This window comes from Struthio camelus, chromosome 10 (assembly GCF_040807025.1).
Source record: "Struthio camelus isolate bStrCam1 chromosome 10, bStrCam1.hap1, whole genome shotgun sequence".
Lineage (NCBI taxonomy): Eukaryota > Metazoa > Chordata > Aves > Struthioniformes > Struthionidae > Struthio > Struthio camelus.
In genome coordinates, this window is record NC_090951.1 from 23,067,318 (window position 1) to 23,085,428 (window position 18,111).

Here is an 18,111-nt window from a genome sequence, read left to right on the forward strand (position 1 = left end):
TTGGCAGGGCCTCTCTGAACACAGGGCCTGATGCAATTGCGTCTACCTAAAGCCATCTCTGCAATCAGCTTAATGTGTTTTATACAAAAAATGATGATGAAGGAAAAAGTAATGAAGGGAAGGGAGACTGCACACAGAACAGACAGAGATGGCTAGGGTTCAGAAAGACAGGAATGAGAGGTAATGATAGAAAGGGGGTATCTGAAAATGGAGGGAAAACATGGTAAGAACAGAATGAGGAGGGGAAGAGAAGAGAGGGGATGGAAAGGAAAATAAGTTTAGTACTGCCACAGAAAACTACCACCAGACTGCACTGCGCCAGTGCAGTCATGTGCAGCTCCTGCTGCCTGAAGTGGTGGAGGGGAAGGACAGGAACTTGTGGGGAAAGGGCGCTTGTGATTTCTGTTTGGATCCACTTTCTAGTATCTGGCTACTTCAGTGCCATTTGTACCTTTCAACAAATAGCTCTTACTGACAGAACTTACTATTACACGATGCCTACACCCTGCATGTTGTTGTGGACTCCCGGCATGTGCTGGAATCGAGGAGATTACTGTGAGTTTCTGCCTTGGAGCAAGGGTCTTCCAACATGAAGTATATCTCTCTCTCTCTAAAAATGACCAGGCTTCTTATTGTTTGACTTTGAAGTTCTCTGAGAGAGTTGCTTGGGGCAGCCTAGGAGATTTTGACGTGTGGCCTTCAAGACCAAGAAGCAAACATGCATAGAAGGAACCAGACCTGGAACTGGGGAAGTCCACTTTTCTAGGGATTTTTATTATGTCTGGCTGATTTGTCTAAGAATTCACAAGCTCTGATTGAGGCTTTCTCCCTGCTTGGGACATTTATAAGGGCTGTTCCCATGAGGCTTTTCTGGATCTAGTAAGCTATGAATGCATATTGTAGCCTTGCACCTGGAGCAGGTATACCTCTTGTCTACCCATCACCTATTCCCATACATTTTTAAGGCACTTTATTGTCTTGGAAACATCTATGGCTTTGTTAAATGTGGTTCAAATTAGCTGTTGGGATCAGACATTGTTGCATGGACAGATACCTATGCCAAGATTGTTTTAAGTTTTCCATGTAAAACAGAACTAAAATTGGAGACGCACATGCTGGGATGCTGATTTTTTCCAGTGTCTTCCATAACATAAACAGTTGAAGAGAGGTGTAGAATAGTTCGAAGCAGTATTTTCTGTTGAGATGGGTATGACAATTAAATGTGAGTAAAAAAATTGGGGGCCCTGAAGAGACATCTCCCGCTCATTGCCATGAACGAATGGGAAGATAATGATGTGAGATGCAGAAATGTCTCATTGCTTGTCACAGGAATAGGTGGTGCAGATTGTCTGGCAGACTCTGCAGACTGCCAGTGAACTCATGGCCCACTCCCAGAGGTTTGAATTATAAAGGAGCAGGTGACTAAAGCTGCTAGCTGGTTCTCAGTTGATGCAAGTATGTGCAAATCTATGCAGATTTATTGTCAGCTGCTGTACTGTTAGGGGCTGCTAAAGTTGCGTGTGTGCATGTGAACTTTCTAGGCTTAACCTGCATTGTAATGTGAGCACACGCACGTATGTGTGTGTGCGTGTAAGCTTTCTGCATAGATCTGGAGCATATGTGCAGTGGGGGTGAGACCAGAAAAGCCGATGTCCCGAACATGCCCCTCCTACTCCAGGATTAGAGTTGCTCCGGGGAAGGCAGAGACAAGCTCGAAACACACCTCCCTGACTCACTGCCAGAGACGGCGGCAGCTTCTGCAGGTTCAGTGGGCCTCTGCTGCCTGGTCCTTCCGCCAGGCTACAAGTAAAGCCTGCAGCTCCATTTCCATCCCCTTCTTTCAGTTAACCAGAGAGGAGGATGGCCTATGCTGAGGAAGACAGGTAAGGGGCTGTGAAACAGGGGATGCATAGGCATCGAAGCTAAAAAGGGGCTAGAGGAATTGCATCACTTTTCCTTGCATTGTTTTTCTCTCCTCCTTCCTACTGGGCACTCAGTAAACATCAGGCACAGGATGCTTAGAAGTAAACATTTTATTACTGAGGAGGAATCTGGCCATCTGCCTGTGTCAGGTGCTGGTATTATGAAATATGGCAATGAGCAGGTGACCTTGAGAAAGGTTATGGGCCAGAAGATACAGGATATTGAAGAGGCAAATATCGTTGTGTTGTTCAGTGGAGACAGAGATGCATACACTGCAAATACATAGGCCATTATGACCCTCTTCAAAATGTAATGCCTTATCTGTTTATTGGGACATGTCAGCCTTTTACATGGATTTGCTTTCAACCAGCCTAGAAGCACAGTGAGAGATTTCTTTTTTTTTTTTTCATGCCATAAAAGATCTGTCATCAACAACAATCCTGTGTTCTGCAACAGATGTGTTTCTCCAGTGGGTGACAGCAATCACAATAAAGGGGATTGGATTTTCAGCTGATCCTGTGATTTAATCCAAAGCGGTGCTACTGAGCACTATTATTAGGTGTGCATTGTTGGAGATGGAATTGCTATAGGGGGGTTTGTGCTACATGTATTAATGCACACTATCAAAAAGCTTGCATAGACCTCAGGGTCATGCAGTTCCAAGCTAATTATTGCATTCGCTGACCCTTAGGGCAAACTCTTCTTCCTCTCCCGCTGAGCAAGTGTCTTCTTCCTCGCATTTAGAAATTCTCAGCACCTGCAGGTCCCCTTTAATGCTGTGCATCCAGAAGATTTGAGAACTAAACAGAAACTATTGCTGTCTGGGCACCCCAAATTTATACTCACATTTTTTTTCTATTGGTGAGTCATTGTGTGCTCAGCACCAGAGACAGCTCTGGGATTTTTGAAGTCTTTGGAGGCTAAGATGGCTTCTAAGGCCCCTTCATACTTGCTGTGGCTCCTTTCCGGCAAGTAGTTACACAGGACTGGAGTTTTATTACCCACTGTGGATAGGAAAGATTTTAACTTCTTTATTCTGCTTAGACAGAAAACATCCCTCTGAAACTCGATGCAACTCAGTCAATCCCACTGTCTTCAGCTCTCATTGAATCAGATTCATCCCACACTCCCAAAATTATTGGGGATATGGGACTAGTATTTTTATGTTATTTTGCAAGGGTGTATTCACTCTTTTTTAAAAAGGCACAGCAAAAATGGAAGACAGGGGACTAGGGAGCAAATGACAGAGCAAATACTTGGTGACCTCAGTTCTTTCCTCATGTCTGCCACAGGCACCTCGTGAGCTTGGGTATTATGTTTAAACTCTCTTGGTTCTTTCAGATTTCTGAATAAGGGTTACAGTTACTCAGAGGAGAAAGTATGAGGAATCATTCATTAATGTATGTAAAGCACTTTTAAAATATTTGTCTAGGAAAGCTATGGCTGGGAAAATGATAATATAGTCAGTCAAAGGTAGGCCTAGTTAATGTTATTTTCATATCTTTTGCTTATTTTAAGAGCTTGGAGACAGTATACTTGGAGAATGCAAAAATAAGTTATGTTAAATTAACTCTTTCTCATTCTCAGACTTTTCCTTTGAAAAATATTTCAGGTAAATATGAATTTCCATTTTAATTCATGAATATGGAAGTGATTTTTTTGTTTGGTTGGTTTTTGAGCAGATCATGAGTTTATGACATACTCTAGGCATACACGGCATCACCATTCCTGACTAGGAACATAATTTTGATGTAGCAGATATTGGACAGGACCTATTGCAGGAGCTGGGCAGCTAGGAGATGAAAAAGCTCACAGAAGATACCCACGTATTAGCTACCTGCTGTATCAGTACCAAGAAAGAAAAATGATTTTAGAGTTACCATTCTGCATTTGAATATGTAATGCTCCAGTTAGAGGAATTAGATGTACATCATCATTCAAATCCTGTTCATCGATGGTCTGAAATCTCCTGGAGTATAGACCACCACTTTGAAAGGTTTTGCATATGTGCAGCAAGGCTGCAGAAAGTGGAATCCCATTTTGGGGAAGGTTTTTTAGAAAAGGAATATCTAAGAAATGGATGCTGCTTGTCAGTGTCTCCAGTCAATTTTACATCACCTTCACCCTTGCAGTATCTGATCTTTTCACCCCTTAATAAGCAGGTCGACTTTTTACATGCAGAACATGCTGCCCCTGTTTGGGTGAGCTCACTCTGTGACCCAGTCCTCCACTAAATACCATTACTCCATTAATCAATGGCAACAATTGAGTTGCCATCAAGAAATCAAGAAATACTATCAGTACCCCTGCTTTTGAAGAGAATTTCCAATCGACCTTGATATTGACTTTCCGAAAGTATCTTCATTGTCCTATTGGAAACAGGATTATAGGATTATTCTTCTATTGATTGTATTTCAAAACTGCGATTAGTGCATCTGAAGAATACTGGAGTGACAGGGCTATATATTGAAGTCCACTCTCTTTCCATGAGACAGATACAAAACAGGCAAGGTAATGCCAGCTCCTCCTATCCCCCCTTCTAGCAATGTGCGTCAGCACGGGATAAGACCTATGTTTTGGCAAGGTATCTGAGTAGCCCCCCCTGAAATTGAATAACACAGGCCCTGGAGCCCAAATTCCTGCTTTTAATTTCTATTTTGCCATGGAGTTATGTCACCAGGCTTCTTGCCTACGGCAGACTAGAGGTGTGAGCCACTGCCCACCCTGCAGGAGAGGAAAGGATGAGCGAGGTCTCTGTGTCAACCTCCACTCGTGAAATCACGAGGTATCAAGGAGGTGGATGTTTTAGAAATGTTACCATCTCCAGAAGGAGGCACTGGGAGCTGAGGGCACTCAGCACTTGGGAAGTTTGGGTTCCCTATCTCTGTAGCTGATGTGTGACACCACCCTGCGTAGGATTACTGCCTACCCCATCGCAGGGGGATGGTGACAACTGTCTCGTCAACACAGCAACCCGGTCGTGTCGTACAGGTGCCCCTGCACTCGTACCCTCTCACATTTCCCCATCCCAGGTCAGACATCCCCATGCACTGACATATAGTTCACAATTTCTCAGACGAACGATGCTTTCACATCCCTTCAGTAGCTGCAGAGAGACCAGTGCTCATCAAAACATGAATGGTTATGCCTTGTGAGATTTCTGTGACACAGATATCATTAGCCAGTTTTTCACTGTAGAATGAAACTGGCACTGAGAATTCAAATGATTTGCCTGTGGCCAGAGCTAAAATATATGAGATTAAAAGTGGTTGCTATAGAGAAACATCTATAATAATAGCAGTGAAGCGCCTATCATTTTAGTCTTATCAAAAAAATTTTTTCTTTGCACCTTTTGGGGACTTTTGTCCTTTGAAGTTTGTTCTTTGGATGGGTTGATAGCCTCACTGACCTGTTCTTCTGCAGAAATTGCTATGAGGTGTATAAGGAAACAGCAGATTGGTTACAAGCCCATACTGCTCAGCGCCCAAAGACTGCCATCATCTGCGGATCTGGACTGGGAGGTCTGGCTGATGTGTTGGATAACAAGACAATCTTTCCGTATGAGGATATTCCTCATTTCCCACGGAGCACAGGTTAGCACAACCCAGGGCATCTGATTATTTGTAAGAGATGTTCAGTTTCCCATCAACAACTTGTAACAGAGCCCAGTGTCATCCCCATAGGTTAAGACAGCTCAAAATGGCATACACAACATACATGTTCCGCTCTTGGCACCTGACTGCAAACAGTCCTTCAGTGGTGAGATGAGCCTCCACAGAGCCACATCTGGACTTTAACTTCAGTGTCTTCTCTATGAGCCCTAATCCCAAATCATACATCAGTCTAGGTGATAACTGTAAACTGACGACTTTGCTATCACTGCAAAAAGAATTTATACTCGTTCTTAGATAGAGGGGAACTCAAGAAATGGTCATGTTGTCAGCTGTTTTTCATTTGCCAGCTGTCAATACAAATTTATCCCTGGTTGCTTTTTCCTAATATGCCATGACTTGATAGGGTCCCATGAGAAATGATGTTCTTGGACCAACTGCTAGCGAGCAGAAATCAACGTCTCTGAAGCCATCCGTCCTCACGTGACCTGACCCTCTTCTGAAGGTCTCAGCATGTGTTTGTGCCCCTGGAGTTTTCTCCAGAAGTATTACTCCAGTCGAGTTGAATGGTAGGACAGTACGGGAGATTTTGCAGAACTCAGAAAAAGCTGCTGAGCATTTTTTTCCAAAAAATCGATAATCTACCCACATATTTCTGCACGTTGACATCAATATTTATACTGAACTTTCAGTTCCCAGCTTTGCAGCGCTTGCCCTTGCTGTAGTGCATAAGCATCAATCGACAAACCCCTGCAAAATCAAAGATCTGAAGACCTATAACAAGAATGACACGCTCTTAATTTACAGTTGCAGGGCATGTTGGCAGATTGGTGTTTGGGGACCTGAATGGACATCCATGCGTATGTATGCAGGGACGTTTCCACTTTTATGAAGGATACTCTCTCAGCACGGTGAGTTTTCCTTAAGAAAATCATTCGCAGAGCAGAAGAGATGTATTTTTACAGAAAGGCAAAATCGACTGCTTGCTTTGATAGGTAGCTGCAGGAGGTTAGCTCTTGCACTGAGCATATAAAGAGCTTAGGCTTAGATTTTAGTCTGCTCCTAAAACCAAAAAATTGGGAATTCAAACTAAGAGAGAAGTCTGCTAGCTTTTGCCAGATAAAGCTGATGCTATGCAGCCATACAAACTGGCTAGCCCTACAATACTTGCAGAGTGAAATAGTATATCATACCAGGCAGATTAATTTACGTGGTTCAACTCAGTCATTTTAATCACAGTTTAAATCAACAACCAGGAAACTTTGAGTCATAAAAATAATCTATTTTAATCTTCTTTTGCATTTATTTATTTTAGGGTTTTCTTTCCCCATTAAAAAATACCTCATTGGCTAGTATAGATTGGTATATTCTCCCAGTTAACGTATAGAAACTATATGTAAATTCAAACATTTACGTAACCTAACATGCAGATGTTTACAGATGCATGTTTACAGATTTCTGCTGGGAAATGGAAATAATATTTCTTATTTACCGGCTGCTGGTTTTATGGGTTCTTTTTTATTTGGCTAGGTTTAGAATTTTGTTTGCGGCTCAGGGCAGTTTGTGTTTGGATGTAAATTGTAATACTTGGCAGCACTCTTACCTTTTAACAAAACAAAGCTATTTTAAACGTACATAATATGAAAATAGGTTTATCAAAACATGTTATTCAACTAAAATTAACTCACTTGTTAAAGAAGTGATGTTCATAGGAAAGAAGTGATGTTTATAGTTATTGCTGCTTGCAACTACCTTAGTTCTAGTTTTAGAACTAGAAGATCTCTTCCTCATTCCTTCCTGACTCTTCAAAATCAAACTTTCTTGATTTTTCAATTCCCAGTAGTTTCTTGATTTTGGATAAGCTGGTCGTTGCAGTGAACTAATGTGAGTAAACTGAAATGAAGAAAGTAATGTCTATGATTCTGCAAAATACATTGTTGCTATAAAAAGCTGGTTTGTCAGTTGAACTCCAGGTCCATGTGCGTAAGTAGTTACTTAACCAGCACAGTGGTTTGCTTTCTGCAAGACTTTGGCAGCAAGGAAAAATTATCTGCATATTCTTTTTGTACTCTGTTTATTTAACCTTAGTGAAACTGTAGTAAATGTGGGCTTAAATTTTAAAGGTACTTATTTCTAAATTAGTTTTTAATATGTTTCCAAAACATCAAAATGCTTTTTATTTAAAGTAGGGAGGGAGTTTTAAATTACAGAAAAATTTGATTTGTCTCCTCATAGGCTCACATAGCCTCCTCACTGCCTGCAGAGATGGGAAATTCCTTACTTAGGTGCATGGGAGGCCTTTAGTTCTCCTTCCCCTGCAACTAGGAGGCTCAGAAACAGATCTTTTGCTTAAGAAGGAAATGCTTTTACACAGCTATGGTATGTGAGGATCTACAGAGCTAAACTGAGGAAAAGTGACTCTTTTGAAGTCACATAGACTAAAATGGGGGAGGACTACTGCAAAGATTCTTTCTCTCCCCAAACAAGGTGGGCAGAACATTTGTATTCTACAAACTCCCCTTCTCCTTGCCTCCCCGAGAAGGCTGGCTCGCTAGCTGCTTCAAACCTTCTGCACTGTTTCTCCTTCCGCTCATCCTTTATACCCTCTTAATGCTGTTGATCATAGTCTTCACGTCTTTTCCTGCTGCTGTTTTTAACTGAGCAAGAACAATTGACCAACTACTTACTGGCTGCTCCAGCTCTGTTTTCATCACAGCTCCATCCCTCTCTGAAAAGATGCAAGAATGGAATGGAAGATATCCCACCTATGCAAAGACCAATCTAGCACCGTGCTCCTGGAATACCAGACATCTGAGCTAAGAACTGTCTTATTCATTGCACAGATGTCTTTTTTCGGTTCTTGCAGGTCACCTTTCCCATCAGGGTGTTCTATCTCCTGGGAGTGGAGATCTTGATTGTCACAAATGCTGCTGGAGGACTGAATCACCACTTCCAAGTGGGGGACATCATGTTCATTAGAGATCACATCAACATATTTGGCTTGGGAGGGCAGAATCCACTGCGTGGACCAAATGATGAGAGGTAAGAACGCATCCTCCCTCCCAAAACTGGACAGCATGCACATGCAAGAGCAGAAGAGCATTTCTCATGGTTTTATGAAAGGTTAATAGCACTAGCTTAAAGCGGCTGTGTGGCAGGTTCTTCACAGACTTCCCACACAGCTCTGTCACTGGCCCTTGCTCCTGTCCTGCTTCATCCCCTGCTGTTGCACAGCTGAGTTCCAAAGGTGCTGTGGCAAAGCAGTCTTCTCTAGTCCCCAGCTGGCCCCATGGCCCCCACATTGCCAATGCAGCCTTTCCTGCTCCAGCCTTGTGCTGAAACCACCAGGCATACCTGCTGGCAAATGTTAACTGAGAGTTAGTGTTTGGATCCAGATACCAACAAGGGAATAGCTAAAGCAATAACTGAGCGTGCTGTGCCACCTGCCCTGCTTTCCCCAAGTGCCTTCCCTGGTTGTTGCTTCTATTTTAAGTCTACAAGGCGTTTATATGCAAACCTTCAGAAGGTTTGATTTGTGAAAGCAGAACCCCGATCCTTCTCCTGACATGGCTTGCCATTCCGGCTGCAAAACAGATCTGTTGCTGTCTCTTCCTGTCAGTCCCTCTCTCTGCCCGTTCCTTCTAATTGAGTGATCTAGTGAACTGCAGTGTTTCCAGCCTGCATTTATTCTGGTGTGATAGAACTGTGACACAGCAGAAGCCAGGCAATAAGTTGGAAGAAGAGTAAAGATGAAAACTCAGAAGTTTCTGCTGACCTTTCTTATATTCAGGCCATGAAACTGAGATGCCTCTGTTAATATCATGTATTCACTGAAGGCATCAGTACAATGAGAGCTGGTTGTCTTGGCAGCCTCTCCAGAGACCTCTAGATCTAAGAGCATGACCTGCTGCTGGTTGAGCTGGCAAGTCAGAGTCTTACAGAGCAGCAGGCCAGGATTTTTGCTGTACACATCCACTGGAGCTTTGGCCTGAGCAGAGGAGAGAGCTTCAGGTGTCAGGAAAGTCAACCAGGAAGCAGGAGAGATCCAGGGTTGTCTAAGTCTTCTCATGATTTTTATGATAAGGAGGTAACAGCAGAAAGAATGATTTCCTAACCAGACAGGCAGAAAAGAGGCCAGATGAAAGCCAGGTGTGTAAAGCCAGAGGACAGGGAACAGAGGCGGTGAAGGAGGTGGCAGTTTATGAGCAAAGAGTGAACTGAGATAACAGAACACCCAAATCTCATGTTGGATTGTTAGTACCTTCATCTTAGTAAAAGGGACATGTTTGCAGGACAGACACCTGGACTCTCCTGGGATCTTTCCAGAAATTAAGTTCTGGTTGAGAGCAACATGTTCTGCTTGGTTTCCAGTTGAAGTTATTTCCTTCCTGGTCTAACATCAGATCTGGCTCCTGCTTCTGAAGAAATCTGGAAGGTGTGAGCAATTATCTCAGAAAAAATAAATGCTGTTCTACAATTCAAATGGCAAGAGGACAGTACCCATCTAAAGCAAAACATCTTTACATCTTTATAGTTATTAGTATGGGCTGGAAGAAAGACTGATCAAAAGCAAAGAAGCCACATGGAGGAATGTTGACAGCTCTCTGGAGTTGCATAATCACTCAGGAATGGGAGGAAAAACACCAACCAAACAATAACTTCATTTGCACAACATTCAAAGGCAGCATAGTTGTCTCATTGCCTCCTGAGAGCAGCCACCCAGTGAAGACTGCAGTGCTCTGGGAGATACGCCTTTTGTACTGCTGACCAGGGCATCAGAATGGGCAAAAGGACTTTATGAATCAGCTTTCAAAGTGTCACAGAGTGTTGCTTCAGCTGAGCAAACTCCTGCTAAAAGCCAGTCCAGCTCAGCCACCAGGAAGGATTTATCTAAGCACAACAGAGGGAGACTAGATGCAACGCAGGGATGTGAAAAGGGAACTTAGGCAAGAATATGAGGAGTGCATTTAATAAATTAAAGAGGTTGGCCTGTGCATTACGGGCCATCCTTCAGGAAGGAGAAGAAGCAATTCTTGAGCTGATGAATGCTTATTCCCTTAGACCAGACAGAAAAGGTTATTTTTTATTTATAATATTTTAGTGCTCACAAACGTAAAGTAAGTCAGCTGCTGCCCTGAGCATTCAGCTGGAGAAACATGAAAGCCAGCCAGAGCTTTAATAGTCTAGGTAAGGGACCAGATCCATTCCTACTGAACCAAGTTGAGGAAGATGGCTAGAAGTTTATTTTGCAGCAGCAGCAGCAGCAGCACACCAGTCCCTGACATCTACTTCTGCTCTTCTTGGGTGCATAGTATGATTTACTCAATCAGGAGCAGGACTGAGCTATTATTTTAAGATCTAAAGCAAGCTGGAGACCCAACCTTGAAGCACAGGAAGAACATTACCTAAAATTTGTCCCTGGAGCTTTAAAATGGGCCCCTTTTCCTGCAAGAGAGGGTACCAAGAACAGGACACCATTGCCTAAACATAAGCATTTAATAGCACCTGAGCCTCCATGGAGTATCCAATACAGAATCACAGAGCGGTTGAGGATGGAAGGGACCTCTGGAGATCAGCAAGTCCAACACCCCTGCTCAAGCAGGGTCACCTACAGCACGTTGCCCAGGACCATGTCCAGATGGCTTTTGAGTATCTCCAAGGAGAGAGGCACCCCAACGTCTCTGGGCAACCTGTTCCAATGCTCAGTCACCCTCACAGGAAAGAGATTTTTCCTCATGTTCAAATAGAGCTTCCTGTGTTTCAGTTTATGCCTGTTGCCTCTCAGGAGCTGGCAATTACAACGTAAGATCTACAGGATACCTGCATGCTCTGGAGTGGCAGCTGGGGGACTGGCAGGACCTACCAGGGTATCTCACATGACTCTAGAAGCCTATGGTTAGGCAACTAAATTCAGTCATATCCTAGAAAAGTGAACTGCCTTGTGTTTGGTGTGACCCTGCTGTGCCAGGAACCAAAAGCTGAATCAGGGGCTCTGTCCTGGGGTATGTTTTCTGACTAGCAATCTCTGTTCATCTGCAGAATAGGCCTTCCAAAGAAAGCCACTCCTTGGAACCTTCAAACTAGCCTAATGTAGACAGTAGAGGAGAGAGACTCAAATCTCACCTGATTTCTCTCCAACGCCTCCAACTCTGTGTTTCTATTTTCAATGTGTGGGTGTTAATGAGGCAACAGAACAGCCCTTGCTGTTGGAGAACAGGGTATCCCCGGAGCTGAGCCTGATTTAACAGCTGCCCGCTGCAGGGACTCTTAAATGTGTAGTTACCAATACTCCACCAGGCCCTGCTCCAACCTCCTCACTGGGGTAGCCTTTGGGACTCAGTTCCCCGGGGAGCCTCTCTGCCACCCAGGATGGAGGAGAAGCAAAGGGCAGCAACTCGCTGATGCCCGATTTTTGAAAGTCACTATGACCAGTTATTGGGGAGAAAGAGAATTGGCCATTAGTGTTATCTGGAGTTAGAAATTCTTGGAAAGACCATTACCGCTGGACTTGTACTGTAGGAACACAATGCCAGACCTTCCAGTGGCTATAATCTCTGCCATGCCGAGGGTCTCAAGGGATTAGATCTGGCAGGAACGTTATGGTGACAGAAGTGTCTGATGGTGAGGCTGGGATGAGACAGACTATATTCGTGGCAGGTCTGCCCTTAATCTTTCCCTTTTTCCCAAATGGTGATCATTACTGAACCCTGACGGAGAGAAGGTAGCAGTAGCAATTTCAGCCTGGCTGTGTCCTTTCCTGCCTTACAGGTTCGGAGTAAGGTTTCCCTGCATGTCAGATGCCTACGAACAAGAGCTGCTCAGCCTGGCGAGGGAGAGCGCACAGGAACTCGGCTACCTGGGTTTCATCCGAGAAGGAGTGTACTGTATGCTGGCAGGTCCCTGCTATGAAACCATTGCCGAGTGCCGCGTGCTTCAGGTCCTGGGAGCAGATGCTGTAGGTAAGCTATGTGGACCGGGCTTGTGGAGTCATTTGGACACTTTACAATGGGTTAAACAATGAACTTGGCCCCAGGCTGACTCTTTTCATTCTTTGTCTCCCCACCTGAGTCTCTTGAGCCTAGAGAAACAAGCTCTCTGCATTTCTGCTTAGTTCTGTAGTTACTTAATGCAGCTGCTAGGACCAACCTGCAAAACAGTTCTGCCTGTTTATGGCTGTCTGAGACAAGGAGCCCAACATAATGTTCCCTTTATTTTCCAAGGAACAAATTTCCCACACTCAAACGGCTTGACTTCAGTAGGAATGAGGGGAGCCCAGTCAGAAGTAAAGTGTTCTTCAGTTATTTTCTTAATTCTGACGCTCTAAGGATTTTCCCTGTGCCTCTTCAGTACAAAGCAGCCCTCCACAAGAGACTCTTGGTGCTTTAGGGGTAGCAGTTATGGAAAGCTTCCCAACTGCATATGAGGAAGGTAAGCATTATGAACCATATGATTCCTCCAGCTTGACACCTGGGTAGCTGAAGCAGCTTGTGGAAGTCTGTTCATTAAAATCTGCAGATGCCTTGTGTGTGAGGAAAGGAGCTCAGCTTCTCAGAAAGCTCTTTCTCCTGGAGATATTTTTTTAGCCAAGGAAGAGAAGAGCCAAATGACACAGTGCATCAGTACTTCTCACAGCAGGGCTACGAGCAGCCTGCCACGAGGCACTCTGTCTTAGGGACAGAGACACAGCACACAGGAATCAAACATTATGCAGAACAGAGTTGTAACTGCAGTGCTACAACTATTGCAGTCTTACAGCTGTTACAGCCTGAAACGTTGCATTGCTCAGAAAGAGAGCTGCCGAGAAATGAGACAAGGGCATGTGCTGATGATGGAAAAGTGGTTTGGAGCTTTAGAGAGATTTTGTTTTGGTGTAAATCTTGACTTTTCTGACTCACCCTTGTCCTTTTGTCTCCTACTGTAGGCATGAGCACAGTCCCGGAGGTGATTGTAGCCAGGCACTGTGGCCTCAGAGTCTTCGGGGTCTCCCTCATCACCAACAAGGTTGTGATGAGCTACAACAGTGAGGAGAAAGCCAGCCATGAGGAAGTGCTGCGCATCTCAATGGTTCGGGCTGAAGCCCTGCAGAAGTTGGTCACACACTTCATTGGCAAGCTGGGGGAAAATGCAAACTCTCCATGACCTCCAGCAGTGAAGCTGCCTCTACTGCAGCTCTGCGGGAGATCCTCAAGCCGTTCATCATAACGTGATGTGAACACTAGCAAGTGTTGGGGGAGAGCCATCGGTGAAATTCTCCCCTTCTGCTGTCTTGCTTTTGACTATACCTTTGATCTTTGTCCCTATGGTTTAGTTGGTCAGGCACAGAGGTGTGCTTTGAAGTTTGCCAGAATGATCCCCTTGTTAGTAGCCAGCCCCCTTGTTACCCTGCCAGGAAATGCCAAGACAGCTTTCTGGCACTTAAGGAAATGCAGCCTGATGGTCTCTGGCAGATTCTCAACCCCAAGTGTCAGCCCTGAGCCCCTCAGTAACATGAGCTACAGCTCTACTCTCTTTACTCTGCAGAGCATTTGGCATCTCTCGAGAGTCCATGGGCCCCTGCCTCTCTCATCTCCTGCTGTGATTCTCCTCTCCCCCATTGCACTGAGCCCCTACACTATAATCAATTTTGAGAGGTTGAGAGCTGGTCTCAGGGTATCATGGCTGCTGGGAACGCTGTGTTAGGACCTGATCCAAAGCCAATGGAAGTCCACAGAAAGATTGTCTGAGGCTTGGATGAAGATCTGGTACATAAAATGGGTTAGGCAAAAAATGAGATTAGTCTGGAACAAGCAATACTGCATAGTAGGCAGATTGCAATCAATTTTACAGCTTCAAAAGGCACTGCATCCCCATGCATTCAAATGGGGTGTGTGTTCCCCTAACATCCCCTGGAGGTCTCACCACAGAGCCCTTTCTTTGCTCGCTTCCAGGCACTGCTCTTCAAGATCAGCTGCAGAGCTGAGGACCTGTTCAGCTACAGTGCCGCGTTCCTGCAACGCGTCCCCCTCACGCCTTGCCACTCCATCTACAAGGTCAAATCAGTGTTGCCCTATTTTACAGACAAGGAAAGTGTAGCGCAGATAAAAGATGACTTTTATGCATCGTGCATAAGTGGCCAAGCTGGAAACAGAATCCAGGTCTCACTATGCCTGACTTTGTTCATTCTGTTTCTAGATGTCTCAGAGATCATTAGTCTGAGCCAATTGCACTGGCTGCACCTGAGGTGTGTTACCTCTTGTTGTCCCAAGACGGAGAGAAAATCACTTCACCCCAACTTTGTGCTGTTGCAGTCCCTGCAGCAGATACTGGAACATTAGTAATTTCTGGAGTTTAGTGATGTGAAATTACAATGGAATTTATATTGGAACAGGTAGGATATTTTTCTGGTTTCTCTGGTCCTCTTTCATGAAGAAATTGAACCTAGCTGTGAGTAAAGAACAAACAAGAGAGGCCACCGTGTTCCCTTTTACCAGCATGCCACTGATCTATCACAGAGACGTGAATATTCACCAGGACTATGCATTATTCATTATTCCCCAAAGGTCAAGGTGAGCAGTGGATGCAGCTGGATGTGAAACAGTGACTGCAATTATTAGGTAACCTTTTCCATTCATTTATCTTGGAATTTTCTATAAAGCTCTTCACTGTCATAGTTAAATGTTTTCAGATGACACAGTGGTCTAAACTGAAGACACCCAACTTGTCATGGAGAGCTTCTAATTTGGCTTCCTAAATTTAGCTGATCGATTGCTTACCATTGATGCTAGCCCTTCTGTGACATTTCTTCAGTTAAGGGTATGAAAGGACGCTGTGGCCTAGTGAGTTTTTCAGATGGCTACTATTTTGAAGCCCTGCATCTTGCAATTACTGGTCTCAACTACTGTATTACTGTTGGTGCTGATGTTGTCACCAGGAAGAGAACAAAATCAAACCATGCATATCTGGCACCATTTCATCAAATGATAGCACCTTAGGCATAGAAGAGATCTGGAGGAACTATCCAGTCCCATCCTGTTCCCCAGGGCAGGATTACCTGTAATCATTCCTGAGAAATGTCTGCCTAACCTGTTCTTTAAGACTTCTGGAGGTGGAGGGTTCACTGGAAGTGTTCTGCTGGCCTAGTCACCGTTTCAGTGCCTCTTTGCACTTGGACTAGGCCCTCTGAGACAGCACCTCTTTCCGTCCAACTGGTCTGACTGTAAAGATCGTCTCAGGGACCAATTCTGATCGTAGGCAAAGCAGAACAGACTCCAGCTCCTTCTTCTATAAGTCTATTGCCTTTTCAGGTCTAGCGGGATTGAATTGCTTGTCAACGGCAACAGCATAAGCGAGGAAATATGAAAAGTAGCAGATGTGCACAGAAAGAAGGAACCATTTTTACCTGCTGCCTTTTCAGACTACAACTCGTTGTAATACATGCTTTTTACAGGGCAGAAGGAGACCAGATAATTTCCCCTGCCTAGGAAATGGTACTTCACATTCATCTAATTAATACTTGGTAAATACAAAGTCTCTCAAGTGAGAGTGGAAGGCAGCTGTGCGGCTAGCAGTAACTAGCGAGCAGGCAGAGTAGCTAAGGCTGGGATTTCAGCAGGCTCCATTAATTAATCAGAATCAGGCTTGACTGGATCTTGACGGGAAGCATCCAAGAAGCCCACTGCTGTGCCAGTGTTCCTCAGGCTGGGCTTGAGATTAGAGGAGTTTGGCAGCAACACCTGCCTACAGTACACTCAATACGCTCCTCTTCCCAGTCAGTCCGAAGGTAGAGTGTGAGACAGAAAAACACCTTTCAGCCCCTCCCTAGGGGGAAGGGAGTATGTACTAACATCTCAGAGAGAGCTTTAAGGTGAAAACCAGGTATATAAATGCCGCACACTTATATTTGAATACAACTTAAAACTTAATCTGAAATTTTCTTCCATATAGTCAAATATGTTTACCAAATTGTACCCATTTTTAAATAAATGCCTTCTAAATAACACTTAAGTTATTTTTTTATAAGTTGTATTTTTTTATAAAAGCTGGGGGCTCTTCTTTCTGTCATCAAAGCTTGACCTGGGCAGCTCAAATTCTGTATGAACATCCAGCCTGTTGTCCTGGTTGAATAACTAGATGGACTATGGGCACTTTGGAAAGGATCTTGCTCTTGTCTTGGGGAAGAGAGGGAGGGATACAATTAACAAGTGGATTTGTCTGGTTTGCAGATTCTTTTAATCAAATGCTCTTTTTACTGCTGCTGGGTTTCAAAATGCTGAGATATAATGAGGCAAGCGTGGGGAAGATGTGTGGGGAAGAAACTGGGAGGAAATAAAACCTGCTGGGATCCTGGAAACAACGTGTTTGTTTGGTGCGCCAGGACTGTGGATGAGAAGGGAAGAAGTCCCTTAGCCATAGCTCCTGCCTTGGACCCTGCAGCCAGGAGAACAGAGCAGCAGAGCCTCAAAGCTCAGGATCTGGTCCAAGATAATTAGGACCACAATCTGACTAATACTTAGCACAGGTACTTAGCGCAGCTGATCCAGCTGAGCACTTTCATTTACTTTTGAAGTTGTGGCTTTTATGGTCATTGAGTTAACTTGAAAGATGCGAGAAAAGCTAAAGAACTAGCAAGTAAAAGGAAGAAACCCAAATTTCATGACAGGGAGGGTCGGATTTTGGCTTTTTCAGCGCTTTGGGTCAGCAGTGAGCACAGATGCCATCTGGAAGTGAGCGCCATCAGCACAGGTCATACCTAACTGCAGTTCACCCGTCCCAGGAGACTCTGGCCCCCTCTGATCCTCATGGCAGGACAAGCTAGGGGAGACGTGTGCTGTGGTTGCTGCCAGGTGGTTCATGCCCCTTACTGCAGAGCTGGTACAGCTAATTCTCTACTGTCTAGCAGCGACCATTTTGGGAGCTGGTCTCAGCCATTTCCTTTTACTTGTTCATCAGCACAAAGAAAATTTTTCAGGGCCGGGGGGTAGTCACTGAGTCCTGCTGCTTCTACTGCCCAAGAGAAGACAGAGACATTGGGGTGATACCACCATGTGTGAATCATGTGTGTTGTCAAGGGGGGAAATCGCCGATAAAACCCTTGGCCAGATTGCACTACTGAGTTTTTAGGAGAGATCTCTGCTGTTATCTGAGAAACAACCACACAACCCCCCCCCCTCCCTCCAGCAAATCTGACAGTGTGATCCAGTCTCTGTTTGCTGTGCAAGGCTCAGTTTACCACAGTATTTCTTTTACATGAGAATCATTGTTTGCACTCTTTTGCAGAACGTAAAAGTAAACCAAAAAGCTTTTAAAAAATATACTTTCAGTCTCGGCTCAGTAACTGAACATAGGCTTTGCCTTCAAGTTATCAAAGTTCCTTTAGACATTTCTCTTTACCAGAAATCTGCATTTGAATTAAGGGGTTTTTGCTATGTGGGTTTTTTTTTTTTTTTTTTTTTTTGCCTCCAAAAAGCTTTAAGTCTTCACTGCAACGATTTAGTACACTAGAAAGAATTAAACCCTTCCCTGCCATGCTGAATATGTGGAACAACAGAGAGCATCCCTCTTCGTCTGATATCGTACAAGTCAGGGCAGGCGGCTGAGC

The 18,111-nt window shown here is 44.3% G+C and overlaps 1 protein-coding gene across 1 annotated transcript; it reads left to right on the top strand.

Annotated features, from left to right (window-relative positions):
- Positions 1-1,737: 1,737 nt before the first annotated feature.
- Positions 1,738-16,517, top strand: LOC104147182 (purine nucleoside phosphorylase). Its single transcript, XM_009679660.2, has 6 exons — positions 1,738-1,883; positions 5,347-5,516; positions 6,342-6,445; positions 8,401-8,576; positions 12,303-12,493; positions 13,456-16,517. Exons 1-6 carry the CDS (start codon positions 1,861-1,863, stop codon positions 13,671-13,673), a joined length of 882 nt encoding a protein of 293 aa, XP_009677955.1. The 5' UTR covers positions 1,738-1,860; the 3' UTR covers positions 13,674-16,517.
- Positions 16,518-18,111: the final 1,594 nt, after the last annotated feature.